Source organism: Pleurodeles waltl, chromosome 7 (genome assembly GCF_031143425.1).
Source record: "Pleurodeles waltl isolate 20211129_DDA chromosome 7, aPleWal1.hap1.20221129, whole genome shotgun sequence".
Taxonomy (NCBI): Eukaryota; Metazoa; Chordata; class Amphibia; order Caudata; family Salamandridae; genus Pleurodeles; species Pleurodeles waltl.
Genome location: NC_090446.1, coordinates 1,124,295,939 through 1,124,318,432, shown reverse-complemented (window position 1 = coordinate 1,124,318,432; position 22,494 = coordinate 1,124,295,939). Strand labels below are relative to the sequence as shown.

Here is a 22,494-nt window from a genome sequence, read left to right as displayed (position 1 = left end):
CTTTTCTCAGTTCATGGGCAGTTATTTTGCGCCTTGATTTTTCCACACGCTTCTTGCGACCCTGTTGACTATTTTGAATGAAACGCTTGATTGTTCGATGATCACGCTTCAGAAGCTTTGCAATTTTAAGAGTGCTGCATCCCTCTGCAAGATATCTCACTATTTTTGACTTTTCTGAGCCTGTCAAGTCCTTCTTTTGACCCATTTTGCCAAAGGAAAGGAAGTTGCCTAATAATTATGCACACCTGATATAGGGTGTTGATGTCATTAGACCACACCCCTTCTCATTACAGAGATGCACATCACCTAATATGCTTAATTGGTAGTAGGCTTTCGAGCCTATACAGCTTGGAGTAAGACAACATGCATAAAGAGGATGATGTGGTCAAAATACTCATTTGCCTAATAATTCTGCACTCCCTGTATTAGGAGACCTGGTAAATTACAGTAAAATCCACATATTTCAAGCTCTGAGGCTTGCAAAGGGTACACCAGGCCAATTCTTGGTGTTTGGCACGTTAAATGATTTCTGTAAACACTGTGGCTCAGCTCCCTCTGATCTACAGTCATACATGGTTATGAGAATATTGAGTCTATTGAATGGCAAAAGAGCAGTGACAATTGTACAATACCTAGTTGACAATGGAAATTATTTTGTGGACATCCCTATGTGACAAATGGACCACTGAAATGGCAGAGGCATGACTGACAGTGGGTGGGCTACCATTAGGTATCTAGAAATGCCAGATTCTGCTTAATCCAATACACTGTATTACACCATACGTATGTCACACCAGGCTGCTTGCATAAAATGTTCTTTGTCCCAGCAGTCATGGAGGTGTGCCCAAAGGGCTATGCAGAAGAGGCAGATCGAATGCACGTTTTGGTCTGGTCTCCCTACTGGGCCATATTGTGAGGAAGCGCTCTTTTGCGTGGACCAACTGACTGGAAATAAGCTTAAGTGTAACCCCAGAATCTGTATCCTCGCTCAAAGAAGACTAAACTCATGTGAACGTGCATCGATATTACGCCATTCCTGGTTAAAAGGAACTGGAGATGCAGTGGAAATGACCCATGTGCCACAGACCACCTTGAAAGGCGGAACCGGTTAAACAGCTGGGAGCAGAAGATATGGTTAGGACTAAATGGCCTAAGGCCTGGGGGTCTAAAGGGTGGGGGTGAGGCAAATGGTCGCCCAAAGGGACGAGATGCTTTTGAAGCTGACACAAAGGGATAACAACATGTCCTCCTGAACAGAGGTGGAGCAGCAGCTGGGTTCACTGAAGTGAGACATAAACAACTGCAACAACCTCCCGGGGGCTGAGGTACCGGGTATCATAACATGGAAGGGACGGTAATGAAACAGAGCAGAATGAGTAAGTGGGGACTGATCAACCAGACGTAACGATTAGGTAGGTTGAACAGAATGGAAGACTGCAGAGGGTTCCCCAGCTATACGTAGAAATGGGCTCCAATGTGTTTCTGGTGCCTTGTACAAGCAGTGTCATCACCCCGCCCCCTCCCCCCAAAAAAATAAATGCTGTCACATGATGAGAACAGCGACTGAGGTATAGACTAGATGATTGTCATGATGTGTCTGCCCCAGAACAACCTGCGTAAATAACCAGATACATGAAGAAGATTGTATGTTACCAGCTTTTACCACATAGTTGAATGTATTGAAAAAAATGTAAAAGGAGTATTTAAAAAATATAAGAGACTAGACAAAGGTACATAACCCACTGTGGAAAACTGACCAAGGAACAAAGCACAATGAAATCTGCAAACTGCTGCCCCAGAACCACACCTTTTGTAGGGTGAGAGGCCAAAGACTGGAGTTCGAGGTCCGTGTTACCAGAGTAAATACATCCATGGAAGGTAGAACAAGACTATCTGTCAACATTATGACAGCGACCTCATACAAAATAAAGATAAAAATCCTCATAAATTCCCCCAAAAAATAGAGGAACAAGAGGAGGTAGCTTACTTCACAAGGGATGAACAAGAGCTGCATCTGCGTTTGATAAAATAAAAAATAAAAAACAGGCATGGAAGAACTTCCATCCAAATACTTGCCACTTCTTGACACCATAGCCACCCAAAAAAATTATGTGTAAACTTGTTGCACTGACTATAAATCTAAAAGCGCTGGCAGGAATTATTTCATGTCAAAAACAATTTAACTTGAATATAACCGAACATAATAGGGATACATAGAATTGAATTTTATGTGAAGAGAAAGGGCTAGGATGCAGAGAAAGGAGGAAGAGGCAGAGAAAGAGGAGATATGGAAAGGGAAAATGCAGCAATAGAAAAGGAAGAAAGTACAAATGGAGAATAGTCAAGAAAGGAGATTAAGGAACGGCAAGAGGGAAGAGGAGGTAGAGTGGAGCCAAAAAATGAGAATGCAGAGAATACACAAGAGAGTAAAGAATAAAGGCGTGAAGAGAAAATAATAAAGGAGAGTATACAGAAGAGGACTGGGGAAAATAAAGGAGAGAGGCGAGAATAAAGGTGAGAATATAGAAGAGGGAAGAGAAGAAAATACATGGAGAGTAAAGGAGAGTGGATAATAACAGGCGGGAATAGAGGAGAGAATACTGAAGGAAATAAAGGAGGAGAGACTAAAGGAGAGGAAAGGATAAAGAGGAGCAGTAGGAGATAATAAGAGAGGAGAGAATAAAGCAAAGGAGAGGATAAAAGAGGAGAGAATAAAGGAAAGGAGGGAATAATGGAGAGGATTGAATAAAGAAGAACATTTAGGGAAAGAAAGAAGAGAGGACATAGTTAGAGAGGTAGGGAAGAGAAGAGCAGTGAAAGAGTTTCCAATATGCTCTCTTACCCCCTCCGAATTGCACTGCTGTCACGATGGATGGGAACCACGATGTCTCACTGTTGCTGGCCTGGAAGGAGGCTTGGATGTCCGTGTAGAAAACGCCAATACATGATGGGAAGCCAAGGGACAATCCCTGGGACAGAACGACTGCCAGCAGCACCACCCAGGCCCAGCCCTGGTCCGTGACCTCTTGGGCCCGACCAGTGGCCATGCCGCCAAGATCCACCAACAGCGGATTCTGCAGAGGCAAGAGAGACAGTGTAAGGGGAGATAAAGTGAGAGGAAGAAAAAACTAGGTAAAAGAAGACCTGGCAAAGCCGGTAGGTCCCATTGGCTTTAATGGTTTTTAGCCATTCTCTATAGCGTCCCTGATGCTGAAGCAAAACAGAGGGCAGAAGTGGGGAGAAGAAGCAATAGGCAACAAGGAAGTTGGGCTTGGGGGGGGGGGGGGGAAGCAACATGGAGCATGGGAGGGGAGCAGAAGCAACACAGGGCAGGGTGGAAAGGTGAAGCAATTTGCGAGAGAGCAACATGGAGCGAACAGAGGAGAAGCACATGGGCAAGAATGTAATGGCGGAAGACACAAGAGCGAGCGTAACAGAGGGGACGGGAAGAAGCACACGGGCGTCAGACTGAAACACAGAGAGCAGGGGAGAGAAGTATACTAAGGAGACAGATGAAAAAAAATGCACTTCCATTGAGTGGATAACCCAAACACGAAGTACTGCTTGAAAAGCAAGCAGTGGAGGCATGGAAGGCAGTCAATCAAAAGAGATGGTAAAGAGGCCGTTTTCCATGGGAAGGACCAACACAAGACTGGCAAGCTGGGAGGTGGATACAAAGCAGGCAAATGAGTGATAAGAAAGCCAGCCAATGGTAAGCAGTGGCAGGGGTAGCACCACCGCAATGGCGAATTAGCGTCACCCCACTGGCTAAGAGCCAGCAGCAGAAAAATAAAACAATATTTGAATATCGTTTTATTTTTCTGCTGCCGGTTCAGCCAGCAGGTACAGGGAGGGGTGGGGCTGGGCCTCGAGAAGTGGGGATGAAGCCTTGTGTGCACTAAGTGCGCAAGTAAGTTTGGTCGGCCTAAGACGGCCGTCCAAACACACATGCGCACTTTAGTTGCACAGGCCCCAGCGCTGTTTGCCACTCAGACCAATCCTGACGTTGCTTACATGCTATCTTTAGCATGTAAGCAGCGCCATGATTTCTGGGGAACCTCTTCTGGTGTCCCAGCGAATGCTGGGACACCAGAACAGGAAAGGAGGATGAATGAGGCGGCAGGAGAGGACCACAGAGGCGACGAACTGTAAGCTTTTTTTTTGTTTTAAATTTATTCCCCCCTCTTCCTCCCCACCCACACCCCACGTGTCGTCCCCCCTGTCCCTCCCCTTGATATCTGCGGCAGCTACCTCTGAGCAGTAGTGGTGTCCATACCACTGTATGCTATTAGTAAACAGCGCATGTGCTGTCTAGTAGGCTCGACCTAAAAAATAACAGGGGAAACTGAAAGAAAAGTGAGAGTTGAAGGGAGAGCATGACGTGGGGAAAAAGGACACTGCAAAGGGAGAAAGGGAAAGTGGAACAGCGGACAGCATTGCTTAACGTGGAGAGAAAAACCCACACATAATATTTTAATAGTTATTCTAAAGTTTTTCTTCCAGGCTGGACCCCAGCGCTGCTGAACGCTGGGGTAGACAAAAACAAAGGCTACTTAGTCCGGTTTGCACATCATTCCTTTTCCTTCCACCCTATACTTCCCGTTTCTAAGTCTTCCAGGTTTTTGTTCACACCATGTTCTCCCTTTGTCACCATTTGCTCCTTCTTTCTTATGGTGCCCATGCCCTCATGGCCACCACCGCACAAATTCAGCACTGAGAGACAGTATGAAAATAAGAGGGTATGTCGAAGGGAAGGGCGGACAAGCTGGTGGGAAGGTAAGATGAGTGGGAAAGGAAACTGTAAGTGAATTAGGAGTGTTAAGGAGGAGAGAAAGTAGGAAAGATGGGAATGAGATAAGGGCAACATAGGATATTGTGAGAGAAGGCAGTATGAAGGGAAGATGGCACGGGGCGACATGAGAGGCCAGGTGTGGTGGAAAGAGCAATGTCTGAAGGACCTTCATACAAGAAGAGAATATGAGAGGAAAAGAGAAATAGGCGAGGGAAACAAGTAAGGTGTGGGACAAGACATGGCAGAGCAAGAGAAAGAGAAAGAAAGGACAGTATGAAGAGAAAAGAGGGCAGGGTGAAGGGAATAGGGCAGGGTGAGGGAAGACACCAGGGTAAGAAAAGAGGCAGAATAAACAGAAGAAAGGATAGGGTGAGAAGATCAGTGAGGAAAAGCAGTGAGGAGAAGAGAGGACAGGGTGAGGGGAAATATAGGACAGGGTGCAAGGAAGAGATGATGGTGAAAGAATGAGCGGAACAAAGGACTGGAAAAGCTAAAGCATGGCAGGATGTGGCGGGGGAGACAGTGTGAGGAGAAGTTAAGAGACAGAGGTGACAGCCATGAAGTTAAGGCAGTATAGTAAGACAGAAAATCGATAGGTGAGTAAGAAAGGACAGAAACAGGGGAGAACAGAGGACATACTTGGGGAATAGCATCCAAGGTGCGTGGTAGAGAGGCCAGGAGAACAAAGGAAAGGTTGAGAAAAAAGGGGAAACGTAGGTGGGAAAGGGGCATGGAGAGTAGAGGAGCAGAGGAGAGTGTGATCAGAAGGGCCTTTGGTAGCGAATGTTGAAAATAAAAGCAAGGAGGTAGAAGTGTGGACAGGACGAGGGTGCTCTTGAGTTGAAAGAGGAGTAAGTTCTGGAAACTGTCGCCAATGATAACCCCACTATAGGGCTTCATATTTATTACATAGTGTCAATATTTTTATCTGGCCAGGGAGCCAAAAGCTTTAGACACAGGGATTTCCTGGCTAGTATATGACATGCTTTCAACTCAGACTATCACACATGTGTGAGTCAACCAAGTTTAGAATCATTCACGGGAAGTGACCCGTCTCCTCCCCACTCAATTCTTTATTTGTTTCGACTTTAACATGGCCACAAAATCAATCTAATTAAATACAAAACTACCAACAACTCATCCACGTGACAATTCATAAAAAACTAAGCGCATGACATATAAAAAGGGTAAATTGACCAAGGACTATGCAGAGCAATGCAGTGTAAAAAAAAAGAAGTGCTTGAGAGGCATTGCATAGACAAACACTGGGCAGCATCGTATCGACATCAGGTTGTGTGTCCCTGGTGTCACCGGCCATACAAATACAAACAATGCTGTGCTTGTATGAAGCTGTACCTTAAACAGCATTGCCCCTCAGTGTAAAAGCTATCAATAAGAATCTTGTGTGCCTTTTGTACTTGAGTCATATGCTGGAGCACAACAGTCTTTGAGCAGACGACTGACAAAGGGTAATCTGTGTGTACTTTTTTCACAGTAGTATACATTGGAAAAAAATACACACAAACAGTCACTTTGGCCAATCTTTTGCACCAGTTTTAATTTGGTTAAGTTAAGGTGATTATTCTACGCAACGCTAGGGCATGCTACATAGTGCGGCTTTACCAGCCGTGGGTTTATGCTACCTCTTATCAGAGTTTATGCAGGTCCAACCCAATAATGCCCTCTTTACATTCTGTACCATGGGATTTTTTTCTAGGAAATGCAATGTCATTTATAGCACCCCTTGTGGATACCTTCAGTGCAAAACAATCTTTTGCCTAAGAAACTTGATCAGAACCACTGCTTGATTCACTTTCTTCCATGCAAGCTCCTTCCGACAACATTGGTAAATCTGGGCTTCAGTGGCTCACCAATATGGCAAATGACTAAAAAGGTCTTACAAATACAAATATTTTAGAACAATCTGGGCGATGTTCGTCAATGCATTTATATTCACCAGACCTGTGCAGACTACTAGTGTTCGACTTTCTGCATAAGTTTGTTGGGTACTTTTTCTACCACCGATAAATGAGGGCAGAACAAAACAATATTCTAAATTTGCCTAGGGTACAAGAAGAGTTCCCAAACCAACATCCCTGTTCGGAAAAAGCAGCCTATCATATCATCCACTAAATGTAAGAGGTTTCCTTGCATAAAACCCGTCTCCACACCATCAACGACTATGGTGAGTTTATCATTTGTACGACTGTAAACTCACCAACCCATTACTAATTTGTTGTGTATCACCCAAGCTGCAATAGATATAGAATACGTTTTCGGCAAGGCCAAATTCTGACGAGTATATCTAGTGTTTCTTCCCTGAGTTGGTAATGATTTGCATTCTTACCAGATTTAAACAATATCATGTTTTAAGAAAAACTCCCTGTGTGTTATTCCTGGTGCCTCCTCACCCAATTCAAACTTTCAAGACTGTCTAGAGATAGACTGACAGAGCACTAGAAGCCTCTTCCACATAATTCTGTCTAGAATTTCATACCCAATCTACTGTGAGATCTGGACATGCTCAGCTCTATGTAGAAGGACAACAGTCACTTTTATCTAATATGCGTTCACTTCCTCTATAAAGCCTGTCGAACTCCAGGCAATAGAAGCTGCCCCAAAATTTCACTTTAAGATTTTGCTATGCACACAGGAAACTTTGTTCTTAAGCTCACAATCTTGATCTCTTAAGTCAGAAAAAATATCATGATAATTGAGGGTATTTACTCAATCGTTCGAGATCTGCTGTAGACCTAAGTGGCCCAGGTCCATGTAGATTGTGAAACTTTTACCTGCTCTCCCATAATCACTGCAGGATTTGTTCTCCCCTTATTCATAAGCTTAGGAAAACCAGCTATGGACAAGGAAAACCAAAAGTGAGGATGGATAAATCCCTGCCTCAGGCTGCTTTGTGTTGTCACCTTTAAGTCCCAATCCTCTTCCTATTAGGACTTGCACCCACGTGTTACAGTGGGGCAAAACCACTGTCTCTGATAGCTGTTCCTTCTGTGCTTTTTCATTTAACTTCAGGGTGTTCAACAAGTGCCACACATACCACAGTACCCTTCCTTGTGACAAATTAGTTGAGGATTACATTTAATATTATGATATTGCTTGTAACTGAGCAAGTTTTACAGAAGCCAGTCTGCTCAACTAAAATTATATTATAATATTCTGCACAAATAATCAAATAAAATGACCTGCTTCGGTAATAAATTACCCGTGGGGGGATATAATCCTGTAATTCTATGGTACTTTCATCTCTCTTTTTTGAAGAATTGGAAGAGGAGCACTGTGATTCAAGATGGCTCCTTCCACCGATAAACATGCCGGAAATAGTGGGGTCCATATGTTAACACAGTGTAACTATTCCTGTTCGATTAACGCTGCAGGAAACTTCTGTTAGCCATGAGCATTTGAGCTCCTCATGCCATTTATCAGATTCACCACACTATCCACCACTGACAACAGCACAGAGTTTATCTCATAAGCATTAATGTCCCATCTTCAAGAGCATCCTGATCAGGAGTAAAGACGACGTACAATTTTTCTGCACATACTTCCAATGCAGTTTCCACAACAGGGTTTGCTTTCGTCCATACCACTGCACTAGATGCTTTTGTTATTGTTTTTCGGAACATTCCACATCATTAGATTTTATAGTTTCATTCACTGTAAACCATAATTAGTCTTCCTTTCCTCTGACCCTATAGAGCTCCATATGTCTCAACTCTTATAAGCAATTTTCTTTTGGGATCTATGGTGTGCTGTAACTAAATTACACAGCCAGTAAGATAATGTCAACCAGTTTCAGTCCCATGAAGCAGTGGATGAAAAAAATGTCTTTTGATTCAACTGAATAAAACTGAGATCATGATCACCAGAGGTGTAAATGTCAACCTCAAATCCATGTATAATCGCTTCAGGAGCTTCGGAGACCCGAACACCAGCTCAGAAGGTAAAATCTTGGTGTTAGATACTCTAATTACCACAAATAGCAGCTGTCAGAAGGGCATGAGCTCCAGCTATGATGCTGAGATGGGTGCTTGCTTTCCTGTAAGTGGGGCATAGCATTTAACTCACGAAAGTCCTACGTCTCTCCTGGCTGCTCTACTGTGATACAATCTGTGCTGGTGAAACCCAAAACTCAGAAGGATCGTAAAATCAAGCAGCCAGACTGCACCCTATATGAAGAACTTAGATCGTTTTAGCCCAACCCTACAAGAGCTCCATTTGCCCTTTGTGAACCAAAGAGAGAAATTCGATCTGACAGCTTATAAGCAGTGTACAAAAGACTTTAATTTAAAAAAAATATGGGAGGAAAATTATTAAAAGTTTGGGGCCCAGAATATGGAACAATCTGTATTCCAGGCTTCAAAAACAATCCACCCCTAAGGCCTACAAAAACGAATGGAATGTTCACCGGTTCAGGAAGGCGTCTGTCTGACGGACATTCCACTAGGACCACACAGCCCTCCTCTCAATGGGACTCGGTCCCATGAGTAATATCAATGGGCAACAATGTAGAATACATTTTCCAATGTTACCAGGGGGAGGGAAGGTGAGGGGGGGAAGTCTTAAAACCTCTGTATTCCTCGATAATTTATCAGTCCATGTTTTTTGTCGATCTGTAACACTTGACTTTTTAGTGCCGATAAGTGGCCAGAAGGTCCGTGTGCGCTTTGTGAAACACCAAAAGTAAATAAATAAATAAATGACTGGACACCATAACTGAGAATGGGCTTTTTTCTCCCTTCCATCATGTGACCTGGTCTCTGACTGCACTCCTTAGCACATTCACTGGATTGAGATAAACTCTCCCATGTGGAACCCCAGATGAGTTGTCCTGACAACACAGATGGCAGAGAGGAGGGAGCCAAGCAGGGCACTGAGCGCCACATTGGTCTATGACCGCCATCCATGCCTGGCTGGAGGTCGTCCGGGTTAGATGGGCAGCAAGTAACTTCTCTTAGATATTAATTAAGTGGATATCCTAGAGACGGGGTTCTTTCACACCAATGGGTGGCAACAACCCAAAGACATCTCTGTTGTTCGAAGCACTAGATTACTTTTTAACCAGACTGTCAGTTTCCCAGGCTCTGGTCATGCTTGCATAGTCCGGCTTTCGCTTTTTCTTTGACTGTGTTCACAAATCTGACAGGTTATGTTCACCGCCAGACTTTCCTTTAAAGATACCAGCGATATCGACGGCTGAACAAGGTGACGATTTCGCTTTTCTTGTGGTGAAGGCCTCAATTGTATCCCTCTTCCAAAAGTTAGGTTTTATCAACCATCTGAAAACATGGATTTTTAATCTCCAACTGGGTTTGCAAGGTGGGTTCAGACAGTGTTGGGTACGTCCCGTACCAAATAAATGGCTAGCGGCGTTGCTTCGCAAGGTGGGGGAGGGGGGAAGGGGGGAGGGGGGGGGGGGGTTGGGGGTTGTTTCATCACCTTAAAATACCCTTTTCTGAAAAACAGTTGGGTTGCAGGTGCTTTCTGTCGGTTATGGTGAGCTGGCTGTCGGAGTTCACCAGGAATTGTTACACACACAGCCAAAATAAAAAAATAACACTCCCTCTCCCTCTCTCAGTTTTGAAAGTACTAAAAAATGTTGGTTCTATTACAAATATTGCGCTTTTTCTTAGTACTGCTCTTAACCCCAGGCCTCTCCCTTTCTACTACCACTTTATCCCCTCTCCTGCCTCTGCTTGTTGTATAAAGTATTTTCACTTTATTTGCCAGCGTGACTGTTGCATAATCTGGAGCTCCCCCCCCCCTCCCCCCAATTTTACTGATCAAGCTACGCCCCTGTCAATGGCTATAAGCACAACATCTGTCTAAGAGGGTCTGGTTATTCGCACTCCATATGATGTTCTGTATATTTTTAGCCAAAGTTTCTGTTCCAAAGTTCTCTGCACACTTTCCTAATTCCACCAAAGACTAGCGGGGTAGACTAATATCAGTTTTATGAACGATCAAAAATTACATTGTGGTCTCCACAAAATATCATCACACACTGTACTATTTTGCAAAACCCTCCCTTGGCCTCATCTCCGATGCTCCTTTAAAAGTGTCAGTGGGGGCCAAATGCCTTTAAATCTTTACCATGAATAGAGGCCTGGGTTCAACAGATAAAGCCAGGGCCAGCCCCAGTTCCATTGTCTGGAAGGTGGCACAACTTGTGGATAAAAAGTGCCTAAGACCTGTGCAACTCTGTCTAGCCTGTAACCCAGGATAAGTGCCAGATGCATGGTGCCTATAAAAGACACTCCGAGCTAGCCAAGATTCTGTCCCATGTGAAGGAGACTGCGATATGCAGCTGACTCTCCCCCAGCCCTTCCATCCATTCAGAAACACCGACCTGGCATGACTGACTCCACCACATCATACCGGCCAGTTACAAGGGATTGACTGAAAGGATGGTGGAGGAGGCAAGACTCGGTCACATGTCAAGATGGTGCCTCTGACTTGTAATTAACTCCTTCACAACAATACAGGCCCTCCGGAGGCCCTGGTCTTACAGCTACCATCCACACACACAGCTACCATCCTATCAGAGGCTTGCTCCGATATGGAAATCGCTTAATTTTCTTACATCCAAGTCAGCCAAATGACCCCAAGCGAACACCTCTTGTCTTTATTGTAGACTTGGGCACTGAACAATGTAGTTCTCAAACCGCAGAAACGTTCTACATAGGAGCTCGATAGTATTTCAACACAACCACTGAACAACAGACCACGGCCGTTGCGAGGGCTATCAGCACCCCACGCTAATTTACATTTTGCTAACTCTCTTGCCTAGTATTAGAGTCAGATGCCTCTTGTCAGGTCATCATGTTCCCCTCCCCCCTTTTGATAGAAGAGAGTCATGCAGCAATGTTGTCAATAGGTGACCTGGATATTCGGGCATCCACCATAAAAGGGCTCCAGTGCTTAATTTGAGGAGCAAGGAAGTTAGAAAAGGGGGAAAGAAAGAGGAAGTGAAAGATTGATAAAAACAGGGACAAAGGGAGAAACCAGAGGTGAAAAAGAACCTGTAGCGTGAAATAAAGAGGCAGAGATGAACTCTGGTGGATCAAAGAGGCACGAGGTGTAATCAAGAATAGACAACCCTGGTGTTCGGCAACTTCAACATTCTGCAGCAGGATTCTGAGAAAAATTGTTTGAGCACCGGCACTTCTTTTATAAATTAAGCACTAGTTGCAGCACATTCTGGTCTGCTGGGTAGAGTGTTGCAAAGTATACCCCCAGGAGGGACACTGGCCAGGTCCTTAGAATGTAAACTTGTTGCTCCTTGACATTTTAACTCTGGGCTAGCAATAAGTAGGGGTAGGCGTAACTCATACAATTCCTTGCAGTGTAATCATGAGGAATTACCTAAGAATTCTGAGAGAATATGCTTTGTTAAATGAGAAGCTTAATTGTGCGGTTAGTACCGTTTCATTCTTGTGAAATGCAACAGAACGTGAATAGTGAGCGAAAACAGCCATTTGCACTTGCTAATTGTGCTCTCAAAGTGGAATTTCCCCCCTAAATTACGCTTAATTATGCAAGCAGGAGTTATCGTGTAATTACTGGTAATTCTGCATCAAAAAGTAACACAAAATTACTATGATTACTCCAACACAATTCAAATTCTGTCCAGGGCTTGCAAGACACACACCTGCCAGTATGTAACTTTCAGAAATAGTTCAAACAAAGCCCTCTAAGCATTCTACCCCAATACCACTCAACTAGCAAAAATGAACCACCAATAAAAGAAATGCAAAAACTGACAAGATATTCCTAAAAACCTTCATCAAAGTGCAGTGAAAAATTAAACATACGAGTATAGTGTTAGAGCAAAGTCTCCACTGCTCCGACAGACACTGTCTGCACTGAAAATAAACAAGTCTTGGATGCACGGTAAAACTGAGGCAAGGCCCCTGCTTACATTAATGTCTAGAAAAGCATCTTTAAATTCTAGTGCTGCATCAAGGAAAGGGAAACGACATGGGGCGGTTTAAGTTCCGGTTCAGAGGAGGTCTGGCAGTTCAGGCTACAGTGTTTCTACTAGAGCAGCATCAAGATTGATTTGCATATGGCTGGTTCCCATCAGAAGAGGAATGAAAATTACCAGTGGCTGAAATTAATTCAAGCATTCCACCCATCACTTTTTTGTATACTTCAATGTGGCACCCTGTGAGTGACAGGTATGCCCAGAGGTGTTAACTGTACTACAGGAAGCAAGTTGCACCCTACTGACTAGGCCAAACTAGGCTGAAACTGGTCAGGTGGGTGGGCTTATATTCTGGTTCACAGGTGGCCTGGCCTGGCCTAGTCTAGCCTAGCAGTTCTGGCGGGACTGTTCCTATTCGAGCAAGACCAAGATTGATTTGCAAATGCTGGTTCCTATCTGAGGTGGCAGGTCAAGCAATCCACCTGTAACTTTTTTGGAAACCACAGTGCGATGCATCAAGGAAAGCAATACAAGTGCCAGCTACAATCTAGACCACAAAGACCACAGTCAGACTCAAAGAATAATTAAGACACTTAGGCCCATATTTATACTTTTTGACGCAAACCAGCGCTGGTTTGCGTAAAAAATTTGACCGCCGGCTAACATCATTCCTATGCGCCATGCAGGCGCCTTATTTAAGGAATGACGTTAGCCGGTGCTGCGGACTGGTCTGAGTAAAAAAAAAAATGACTCAAACCAGGCAGTGCCGACATAGGGGAAAATGGGGGTTGTGCGTAAAAAAATGGTGCAAGTCAGGTTTGAGGCAAAAATCCTGGCTCAAATCGGACTTGTGCCATTGTTTGACGCACAACCCCCATTGAAATTACTCCTGTCTTAGCAAAGACAGGAGTCATGCCCCCTTGCCCAATGGCCATGACCAGGGGACTTCTGTCCCCTGGGCATGGTCATTGGGCACAGTGGCATGTAGGGGGGCCCAAATTAGGCCCCCCTATGCCACTTAATTTTTGTTTTAAATACTTACCTCAACTTACCTGTACTTACTTGGGATGGGTCCCCCCATCCATGGGTGTCCTCCAGGGGTGGGCGAGGGTGGCAGGGGGTGTCCCTGGGGGCAGGGAATGGCACCTTTGGACTCCTTCCATGGTCAGAGACCATGGAAGTGAGCCCACAGGTCCCTTAACGCCTGCCCTAATCCAGGCGTTAAAAACGGCGCACAGCAGGCTGTGCGCCGTTTTTTAAGGCCTGCCCCCTCCTGTGCGTCAAAATGATGCTGGAGTATAAATAAGGAGCACAGGCCTTAAAGTCATTTTTTGTGCGGGAATGCCTACCTTGCATGTCATTAAAGCAAGGCAGTTTCCCGCATCCAAACAATTACGCAAACGGAGGAATTTTGACGTCCGCGGGCGTCAAAGTTTAAATATGGTGCACAGTTTGCGGCGAATGTGCGTCAAAAATGTTGATGCACATTCGGCGCAAACAGAGTATATCATGCCTCAAACCGGACTTGCGCCATTTTTTGACGCACAACCCCCATTGAAATTACTCCTGTCTGTCATGCCCCTTTCCCAATGGCTATGACCAGGGGACTTCTGTCCCCTGGGCATGGTCATTAGGCACAGTGGCATTTAGGGGCGCCCAACTTAGGCCCCCCATGCCACTTAAAAAAAAAAAAAAAAATACTTACCTCAACTTAACTGTACTTACCTGGGATGGATCCCCCCATCCACGGGTGTCCTCCAGGGGAGGGCAAGGGTGGCAGGGGGTGTCCCTGGGGGGCAGGGATGGGTACCTCTGACCATGGAAGTGAGCCCACAGGTCCCTTAATGCCTGCCCTGACCCAGGCGTTAAAAAACAACGCACATCAGGCTGTGCTCCGCTTTTTAAGGCCTGCCCCCTCCTATGCGTCAAAATGACACTGGAGTATAAATAAGGCGCACAGGCCTTAAAGTCATTTTTGGGACGGGAACGCCTATCTTGCATGTCATTAACGCAAGGCAGTTTCCCGCATCCACAAAATGACGCAAACGGAGGAATTTCGACGTCCGCGGGCTCGGGCGTCAAAGTTTAAATATGGTGCACAGTTTGTGCCAAATGTGCGTCAACATTTTTTACACACATTCGGCGCAAACAGAGTACAAATATGCCCCTAACTCCTATGTTGGCTGCATATAAACTCGCGACTTACATAATGGTTACTTACCAGTAAGAGTAGTTTTGAAGCTTGACATTTTTTTGGGGACTCACATGCTAGGCATTATTCCGCCATCTAGTGGTTGGGTCTGGAATGCTTTTATTAGTCCTCTTTCTCTCTTGTTTGTTTTTTGTCTGGATGTAGTCTGTGGCCATTTGTAGCTAAGCCCGTCCTCCTGTGGCATCAGATGTGACCCACGGAAGACTGTGGGCATGGTCGCCATCTTCAAATCACTATCCTCCCCTTCCTTTTGGGGACCTTTGCCCTTGTTGGTTTCTTGATGATTTAATATATTGCAATGTGTAACCCTCCTTGTAATCTCTCATTTTGCAGGGAGGTGGAGGGTCGCATGAATATTCTTCAAGCTGCAAAATTACTCTTACTGGTAAGTAACCATTTCATTTTGCAGCATGAATCCTCTTCTGAATTTACATGCTGTGCTCTGATTTTGTAGCGGTATCTAGTTCCTCTTTGAGGTGTTAAAATGAGGTTGAGTTTGCAAACAGTTGCTTCAGCAGTCTATCCTGCTTGTGACTCTGTGTTCAACTGGATGTCCATGTATTAGTGCTTTGTGAAGGGATGAACGGATGACCAGGTGGCTGCCATGCATGTTGCTTATTGGCATGTTTGCTAGGAACACTAAAATTGCCCCTTTTTTCCTTCTGGAATGCGCTCTAGACCTTGCTTCCAAATGTGTGCCTGCTTCCTGGTAGCAGCGCTGTATCATTTACACTATCCATCTTGTGATGGTGCCCTTTGTTACTGGTTATCCTTTCCATGAATCTGTGAAGGATATGAAGAACTTGTTTCCCTTTCTGATCTCTTTTGTTCTTTCCAGGTAGTTCATCACTACCTTGTGTATGTCGAGCGCGTGCAGGGCTCTTTCAGGTGCAGTGAAATAGCCTTTCTAGGTGTCATCTTGTGTAGGTTACTATTGCTGCTAAGTGTACTTTTAGTGAGGCGTATGTTAGATTGTTGTCTAGTAGGTGTGTAAGGTATCTGACCACTGTTGTGTCCTCCGTACTGTGGTAAAACAGTTCCTTGTCCCTACACCACACAACGTATCTCTGCCATTTTGCGGAGTAGCGGAGCTGTGCTTGGTCTTCTTGCCTCTTTTAGGATGTTCATGGACCGCTATGGGAGGTTCAGGTGGTTAAACTATGTCCTCAGGAGCGAGGTCTCCATGCTGCAGGTGCTTACTTCTGGGTAGTCAACTCTTCCCCCTTACATGGTGAGGAAGTTGTTCGTTGTCTATAACTTTCCTACATTTCCCTGTGCCATCTCCACCACATCTGAGAACCACTGTGATGGAGATCAGGATCATTGTCAAGTATGACAGACTGCATTTGCTTATGACTAGGGGTGTGAGGGGAATTGGTGGAAAAGCGTATGCAAATCTGCCCAACCAGTCTATCGACAGGGTAGTCCAGTTGAAGCAGAGGTGTGGGTGCTGGACACAAAGTCTTGGCATTTTGTGTTTTCTGCTATTGCAGTTCAATCTCTGGGGTAATCCAGTGGGTTAAGAGCTCTCGAAGCACCCATCCATTTAGTTCTCATACGTGCGATATGGATGTTTATTTGTTTAGTCTGTCTGCCTCTTTGTTTTGCACTCCTGGCAGTTGCATGGTTAAGGTTATTCTTCTCTGGATGGCCCATGCCCATATTTCCTGGGCTACTATGGACTGCACATGCAACTTTGTTCCTCCTTGCTTTTTCAGATAGAACATTGTGGTTGTGTTATCTGCATGTGCACTGTCTTCTCCTTCATTTGTGTCTGAAAGGCCTTTCGGGCATGGTAGACCATCTTTAGCTCCAGTATATATATGTGTTCGATCACTTACTCCAGTCTCCATATTCTTGATTTTTAGCCCCCCTCCCCCATGTGCTTTCCCCAGCCCATGTGAGACCTGTGGTGTCAGTCAGCTAGATTTGGGGGTGTGAAGGGTCTGCCCAAAGCTATGTTGTTAGTGTTCCACCATTTCATCTCTTCTTGCACTTTCTGCATTACAAAAGCTCGCTCCACCAAACTACCTGTTGCTTGTGACCATTGGTTCTGCATCCACTCTTCGAGGGGTCTCATGTGTAGTCTTGCTTATGGTATAAGGAGAATGCAGGAGGCCATCATAACCATAATTTTCCCACAGTATTCAATGTCAGAGACTAACCTTGCAGCAAACTTTATTGTGATTGCATGAACCTTCGAGGGTGGGGAATGCCTTCTTAGGTAGGCCGCTACTGTGGCCAAGATGTTTATATATATATATATATATATATATATATATATAGAGAGAGAGAGAGAGAGAGAGAGAGAGAGGGAGAGGGATAGATACATACACATATGTGTATATATATTTAGAGAGAGAGGGATGAGATATATACACACATACCCTACAGGTGGTTGCCAGTAGGTATAGTTAGGACCATTTTTTTCCATAGACAGAGCATTGTTTGATAACTTTGGTACCACTTGATGAATCAACTTTGGCCGTATCAGCTGTATGTTGTGGGGTGATCAGTCAATCAGGGGCTGAGAAAAAGGGGGGGGGGGTTGCAAAACACATTTTCCCCCATTTTACAACAATGGGATTTCCGTTGAACAGAATTACACCAAATTTGGCAGAAAGCTAAGTCTTGGTTCGAAAGCACACTTTTTGTGATTTGGTGTAAATCCCTACAGTAGTTTTGAAGGAATTAGAGTTTAAAAATATAGATATATAGGATTGCAGATCCTCCACGGATCCAACTGTCCCCATGCTGATATATGATTGGCTGACAACACTTCAATTAGGAAATGTTGGCAGCCACCTTGGGACTCAGTTTTAGCTGAGCCCCAGAAAAACAGTTTGGAGAGGTGGGGGGGGGGGAGGAGGCCAGGGTAGGGATAACCTAACCCCCTAGCTCTGGTGCTGGGGTTCCACAGGGATCCCGGCAGGACTAAAAAGCATTTTTTTCAGATGTTGTTAAAAAAAAAAAAAAAGTTTCTCGCCCTTTTCTTTTAATTAGCCCCCGGGTGGGCCAAGTCCGGGGACATTTGGGGATTTAATAAAAGAAGGGGCGTACAGGGCCCCACTCCTATGGTTTCTATTAGCCCCTGCGGCCGACACCTCCCCGGGGCAATCAGAATGAAAAATGCAGGGGATGTGCGGAACCCTCCCCGTGGCAAAAGAATACTTTCATATGAGGGAGGCCCCCCTCCCACAGCCCTGGGGACTGCCAACTCCCCGGGGCTAAATAATGTTCTAAAATGGGGGAGGCCCTACGGCCTCCCCGCAGCCCTGGAGACCGCCACTTCCCTGAGGCAAATTGAACATTGAAGGGGGGGCCACGCGGCCCCTGTCATTGAGCCACGGATTGCATTGGGCATGGACATAGCTGTTTCCTCTGACTTGGCGGGAACTTTGACAGCTCCCGTCAAGTCAGAGCAAACAGTTCACTTTCTGCAAGTGAGAGCTGTCAAATAGCTCTTGCTTGCAGAAAGTGACGTTTTCATCTGTTTCCCAGCACGCAAATGTGTGTGCAGGGAAACAAATGAAAACATTTGTCCCATAAGCAGGGAGCTGCTATTTAAAGGAGCTCCCTGCTTGTGGGAACAATGCTGGCTCTTGAAGGATGTGGGGAGCTGGCTAGGACTGCGGGGGCCTTCAGACTAACGCTCCCCACCGGTCCTGTCACTCTAGTTCTAGTCTAGGTGAGTATGTGGTCATTTCCTGCTTTAGTTATTTTTCAACTATAAATATTTAGGCTACATACTGAAAGGTAATCTCACTCTTTTTAATTGCCAAAAACATTTTTCTTTACAATTTGTACAGAAATATCTCATTCTAATTATATCATTCATCAAAGCCTAAATTACTCTATCTCTCACTTCTCTCTCTCTCAGGATTGGGTGGTAAGAGGGGTTGGCCACAGGGACTGGCGCAGGCCAGGCCCTGCACCCAACCACACTGCGCACGGCCTTGGGTCGTGCACAGCGCAAGGTTGGGTGGTTATAGGGTACTGCCAACCTCCCCACGCATGGCTGAACATGGCTGGTTTTGTACGTTGAAAATGTGAGCCTAATCTTGACGTCCCTGTAACCTTTGATTTTTTAAGTGAATATATTTATATATATACATTTAGTGGCCAAGATGGCGGCCGAGCGGACGCTAGCTAGAGAGCTCTGCTCGCTGCCCGAAAACAATCCTGTTGTTCTCCTTGCCCGGACTGCCCTGGCGGCCAGCTGGGGGAGTACTCCACGCGAAGACGCAGCAGCGTCCCAGAAATCGACTGCGAGGGCCCGGCGTGCTTGAGGGCCCCACAGTGGGAACAGTGAGACACACCGGCTGACCGCCTTGCTGCTCGGCGATCCGCGGGCCACGTAGGGGCTGCCTGACTGCGGAAGAAGTAGTCTCTGCAGGAGTCACCCAGACCGCCCGGGGGCCAACCCAAATGCAACAACAGCAGAAGTACGGTGAGGTCCCCCGGATGAGCTGGTCCCTCTGCTATCAGGGGGCTTAATGTACTTTGGCAAATGGCTGCCTGGGAGAGAATTGGAGCCCACCACACGAAAGACACTGGCAGCGAATATGCCCAAGGTGAAGGGGAGCAGCGGGGGGTTGGGCAGGCCACCCTGTCCAGCGTGCAGGTCTTTTAACTGGCACCACCTTGATTACGCCAATAGAAATGTGAGGTGGGCCTTGTGGGACTCCTGGTACCTACCAACAGCGCAGGACCCCCCTGGCTAACAAAGAGCCCACGGCAACACACATACCACAAAGGGACACTGTACACAGCCGTCAGGCTGGGCTGTGTGTAACTAGTGTGATCCGCAAGCGCGCACGTACTGCCAGACCGCGGATGAAGTCATCTCTGTGCGGGTCGCCCATACGGCCAGGCGGCTGGCCCAAAAGCAACAACAGCAGAACTACGGCGAGGACCCCTCGGGGTGTACTGGTCCCTCTGCTACCAGGGGGCTCAATGTTCTTTGGCAGATGGCTGCCTAAGAGAGAATTGTAGCCCTCGAAGAACACTTGTAGCGAATACGCCCAAGGCCGAGGGAAGTATTGGGGGGCTGGGCGAGCCGCCCTGGCCAGTGAGCGGATCTTTAATCTGATAGCACGCTAATTGAGCCACCAGGAATGTGAGGAAGGCTCAGTGGAACTTCTGGTGCCTACCAACAGCGCATGACCCTGTGGCTGACTCAGCACCCACAGCAGCATACGTACCACAACGGGACACAGTACCCGGCCGACGGACTGGGATGTGTGTGGTTAGTGTGACTGCATAACGCAGGACAGAGCCACATGCAATCATGGTCAAACCAAAGCCGATAAGGCTGCCACCGGCCAAGGAGGGAGCGTTGCCCCCCCCATTAATACTGCAGGAGACCATACTGCTGCCCTCCATCAAATGAATGAGACAATGTGGGCCCACTCCGCACAATTTGACAAGCTACTACAAGCCGTGATGGACACCAAGGTAACCTTGGAGGGGAAAATAGACTCAGTGGCACTGGAGGTGAACCTACTTAGAGCGGATCACTGCAAGCTAGCGGATAGAGTCTCTGACAACAAAACCACACTGATCACAGTTCGACCTGAAATCAAAGAACTACAAGACCAGCTGTAGCGGATGGAAACGGAGGTTACACTTCTGAAATGTAGAGCTGAAGATGCGGAGGGCCGGTCGCCTAGGAACAATGTCCGCTTCGTGGGGTTCCCGGAGCGGGTGGAGATACCGAATGCCGAGGCATACATAGAACAATGGTTAAAGGACACGTTATTGGCAAATAATGCATCACTTTCTTTCACAGTTGAACGTGCCCACCGGATCCCGAGCAGACCACCGTGCCCTGGGGCTCCACCCGACCCGATTGCTTGGCTCTTCAACTTCCGTGATAGAGACCAGATCCTCCAGAGCTTCAGGTCACAGGGCCCTAAGCAGTTAGACAACAGTGTTATTACTGCTTATCCTGACTGCACCATGGAGGTACAACGCAAATGTGCGTCCTTCACTAGGGTTAAACTCTTACGCGAATGCAACCTCACCTACTCTTTGCTGTTTCCAGCACGCCTTTGGGTGATAGAACCTATATTTTCCCGTCCCCGGAGGACGCCTGGACTTGGTTGCATGCCAAGGGGCTGGTCAAACCAAACAGCGATGATTCCAAACCGGACGAATGGATCACACCTCAATCTCGATGCAAGAAGAAACCTGGAATCGGGGCACGCCCCTCCAGATCGCAGGTGGCCGAGAGTCAGACACAGGCCTTAAAAGACACTAATCAGTTCACATCTGCACGGTACACAATCCATCACGATGACAAGAACATGGACTCAAACTCTTCGCAGGGCCGCTCCAGGGCCTCCACTTCCCCCTCCATATTCAGTCCAGAACTCACTCCATGTACAGCAGACAATATTTAAAACTCGCTCAACATAATAAGTTCTGGGAATATCACTCCGTTCCCAGGGTCTGGACTACGGCACAACGGGCTACACAGCAGTAAAGGTGACTGGCATGGCAAATGGAGACGCGCCTAACCAGATGCAGCACTCCTTCACTGCTGTCATCACTTACCGGCCTGCTAGGACACCCCCTTGTGGCAGGCTTCCACGATGTAGATGTAGTGAACGGTAGGGTAGCTGGGACAGGATGGGCGTGAAGATTATTCGGATCGGGCCGTGGCCCATGCTACTTTTGCTTTTCTCTTCCACGCCTCCTCATACCCCATGGGTTAGCAAAGGGACAATGTTAGGACTGTTGTAACCTGTGGCACCCGTTGTTCCACCGTGTTGCAAGCTGGGCATCGTCTAGTAAGTTCCTATTTTGTTCAATGTTGTTCTTCTAGTACATCTTTTTCTACACTAATTGGGCAGCAAGAGGGTGGGGGGGGGTGAACGGCTGATAGTGGTGTTCTCTACACTGTCCACACCCCAACATCAAGCATTGCCAACACATATATTATCATATGATCTCGTAATCACATGGGCACTGACAATTATAAAACATTAACGTGGAACGTGAGAAGCATGGTCAATACCACTAAACGCTGCAGGATATATTCAAACCTCAAAAGGCACAAAATCCATATAGCGATACTACAGAAAACGCACCTCACAGCAGCAGACTTACACAGCCTCTAAAGCAAATGGGGGGACAAGTATACGGCACATCGACGTCAGCAAATGCAAGGGGGTGTTAGTGTGGGTCGCCCCAGAGGTTCTATACACAGTAGAGCATCACAAGACCAATGCAGATAGCCTATATGTCCAATTGGAAGGATCATTAAATGGCAAGCCACTATCCATAGAAGGGCTATACGCTCTTAATTCAAAACAAGGGGACTTTCTCCTATCGACTACGTCCACACTCCTCCAAGACCCCACAGCTTATGAGGCAGTGATCTAAACTGTGTACCAGACATAGATATGGACAGATCACACCCTCCGCTGGATGGTGCTTCCAGTAGGAAAACTTCTCAAGTGTTGAGGACATGGATGTCGGAGAGGAGACTCTGCGATGTGTGGCGCCTTCTTCACCCCCTAGACAGGAATACTCCTTCTACTC

The 22,494-nt window shown here is 46.3% G+C and overlaps 1 protein-coding gene and 1 long non-coding RNA gene across 3 annotated transcripts in view; one reads left to right on the top strand and one right to left on the bottom strand.

Annotated features, from left to right (window-relative positions):
• Nucleotides 1–22,494, top strand: part of LOC138245995 (uncharacterized) — a 150,474-nt gene that overhangs the window by 70,709 nt on the left and 57,271 nt on the right. The gene's annotated exons all lie outside the window — the stretch shown is intronic.
• The window catches only part of LOC138245992 (monocarboxylate transporter 6-like), a 154,934-nt gene that overhangs the window by 121,139 nt on the left and 11,301 nt on the right, over nt 1–22,494 (bottom strand). For both annotated transcript variants that reach the window (XM_069200120.1, XM_069200119.1), the window contains exon 2: nt 2,843–3,074. In XM_069200120.1, the coding sequence (XP_069056221.1) occupies nt 2,843–3,047 (205 nt within the window). In that variant the 5' untranslated portion in view covers nt 3,048–3,074. The remainder of the gene's footprint in view (nt 1–2,842; nt 3,075–22,494) is intronic.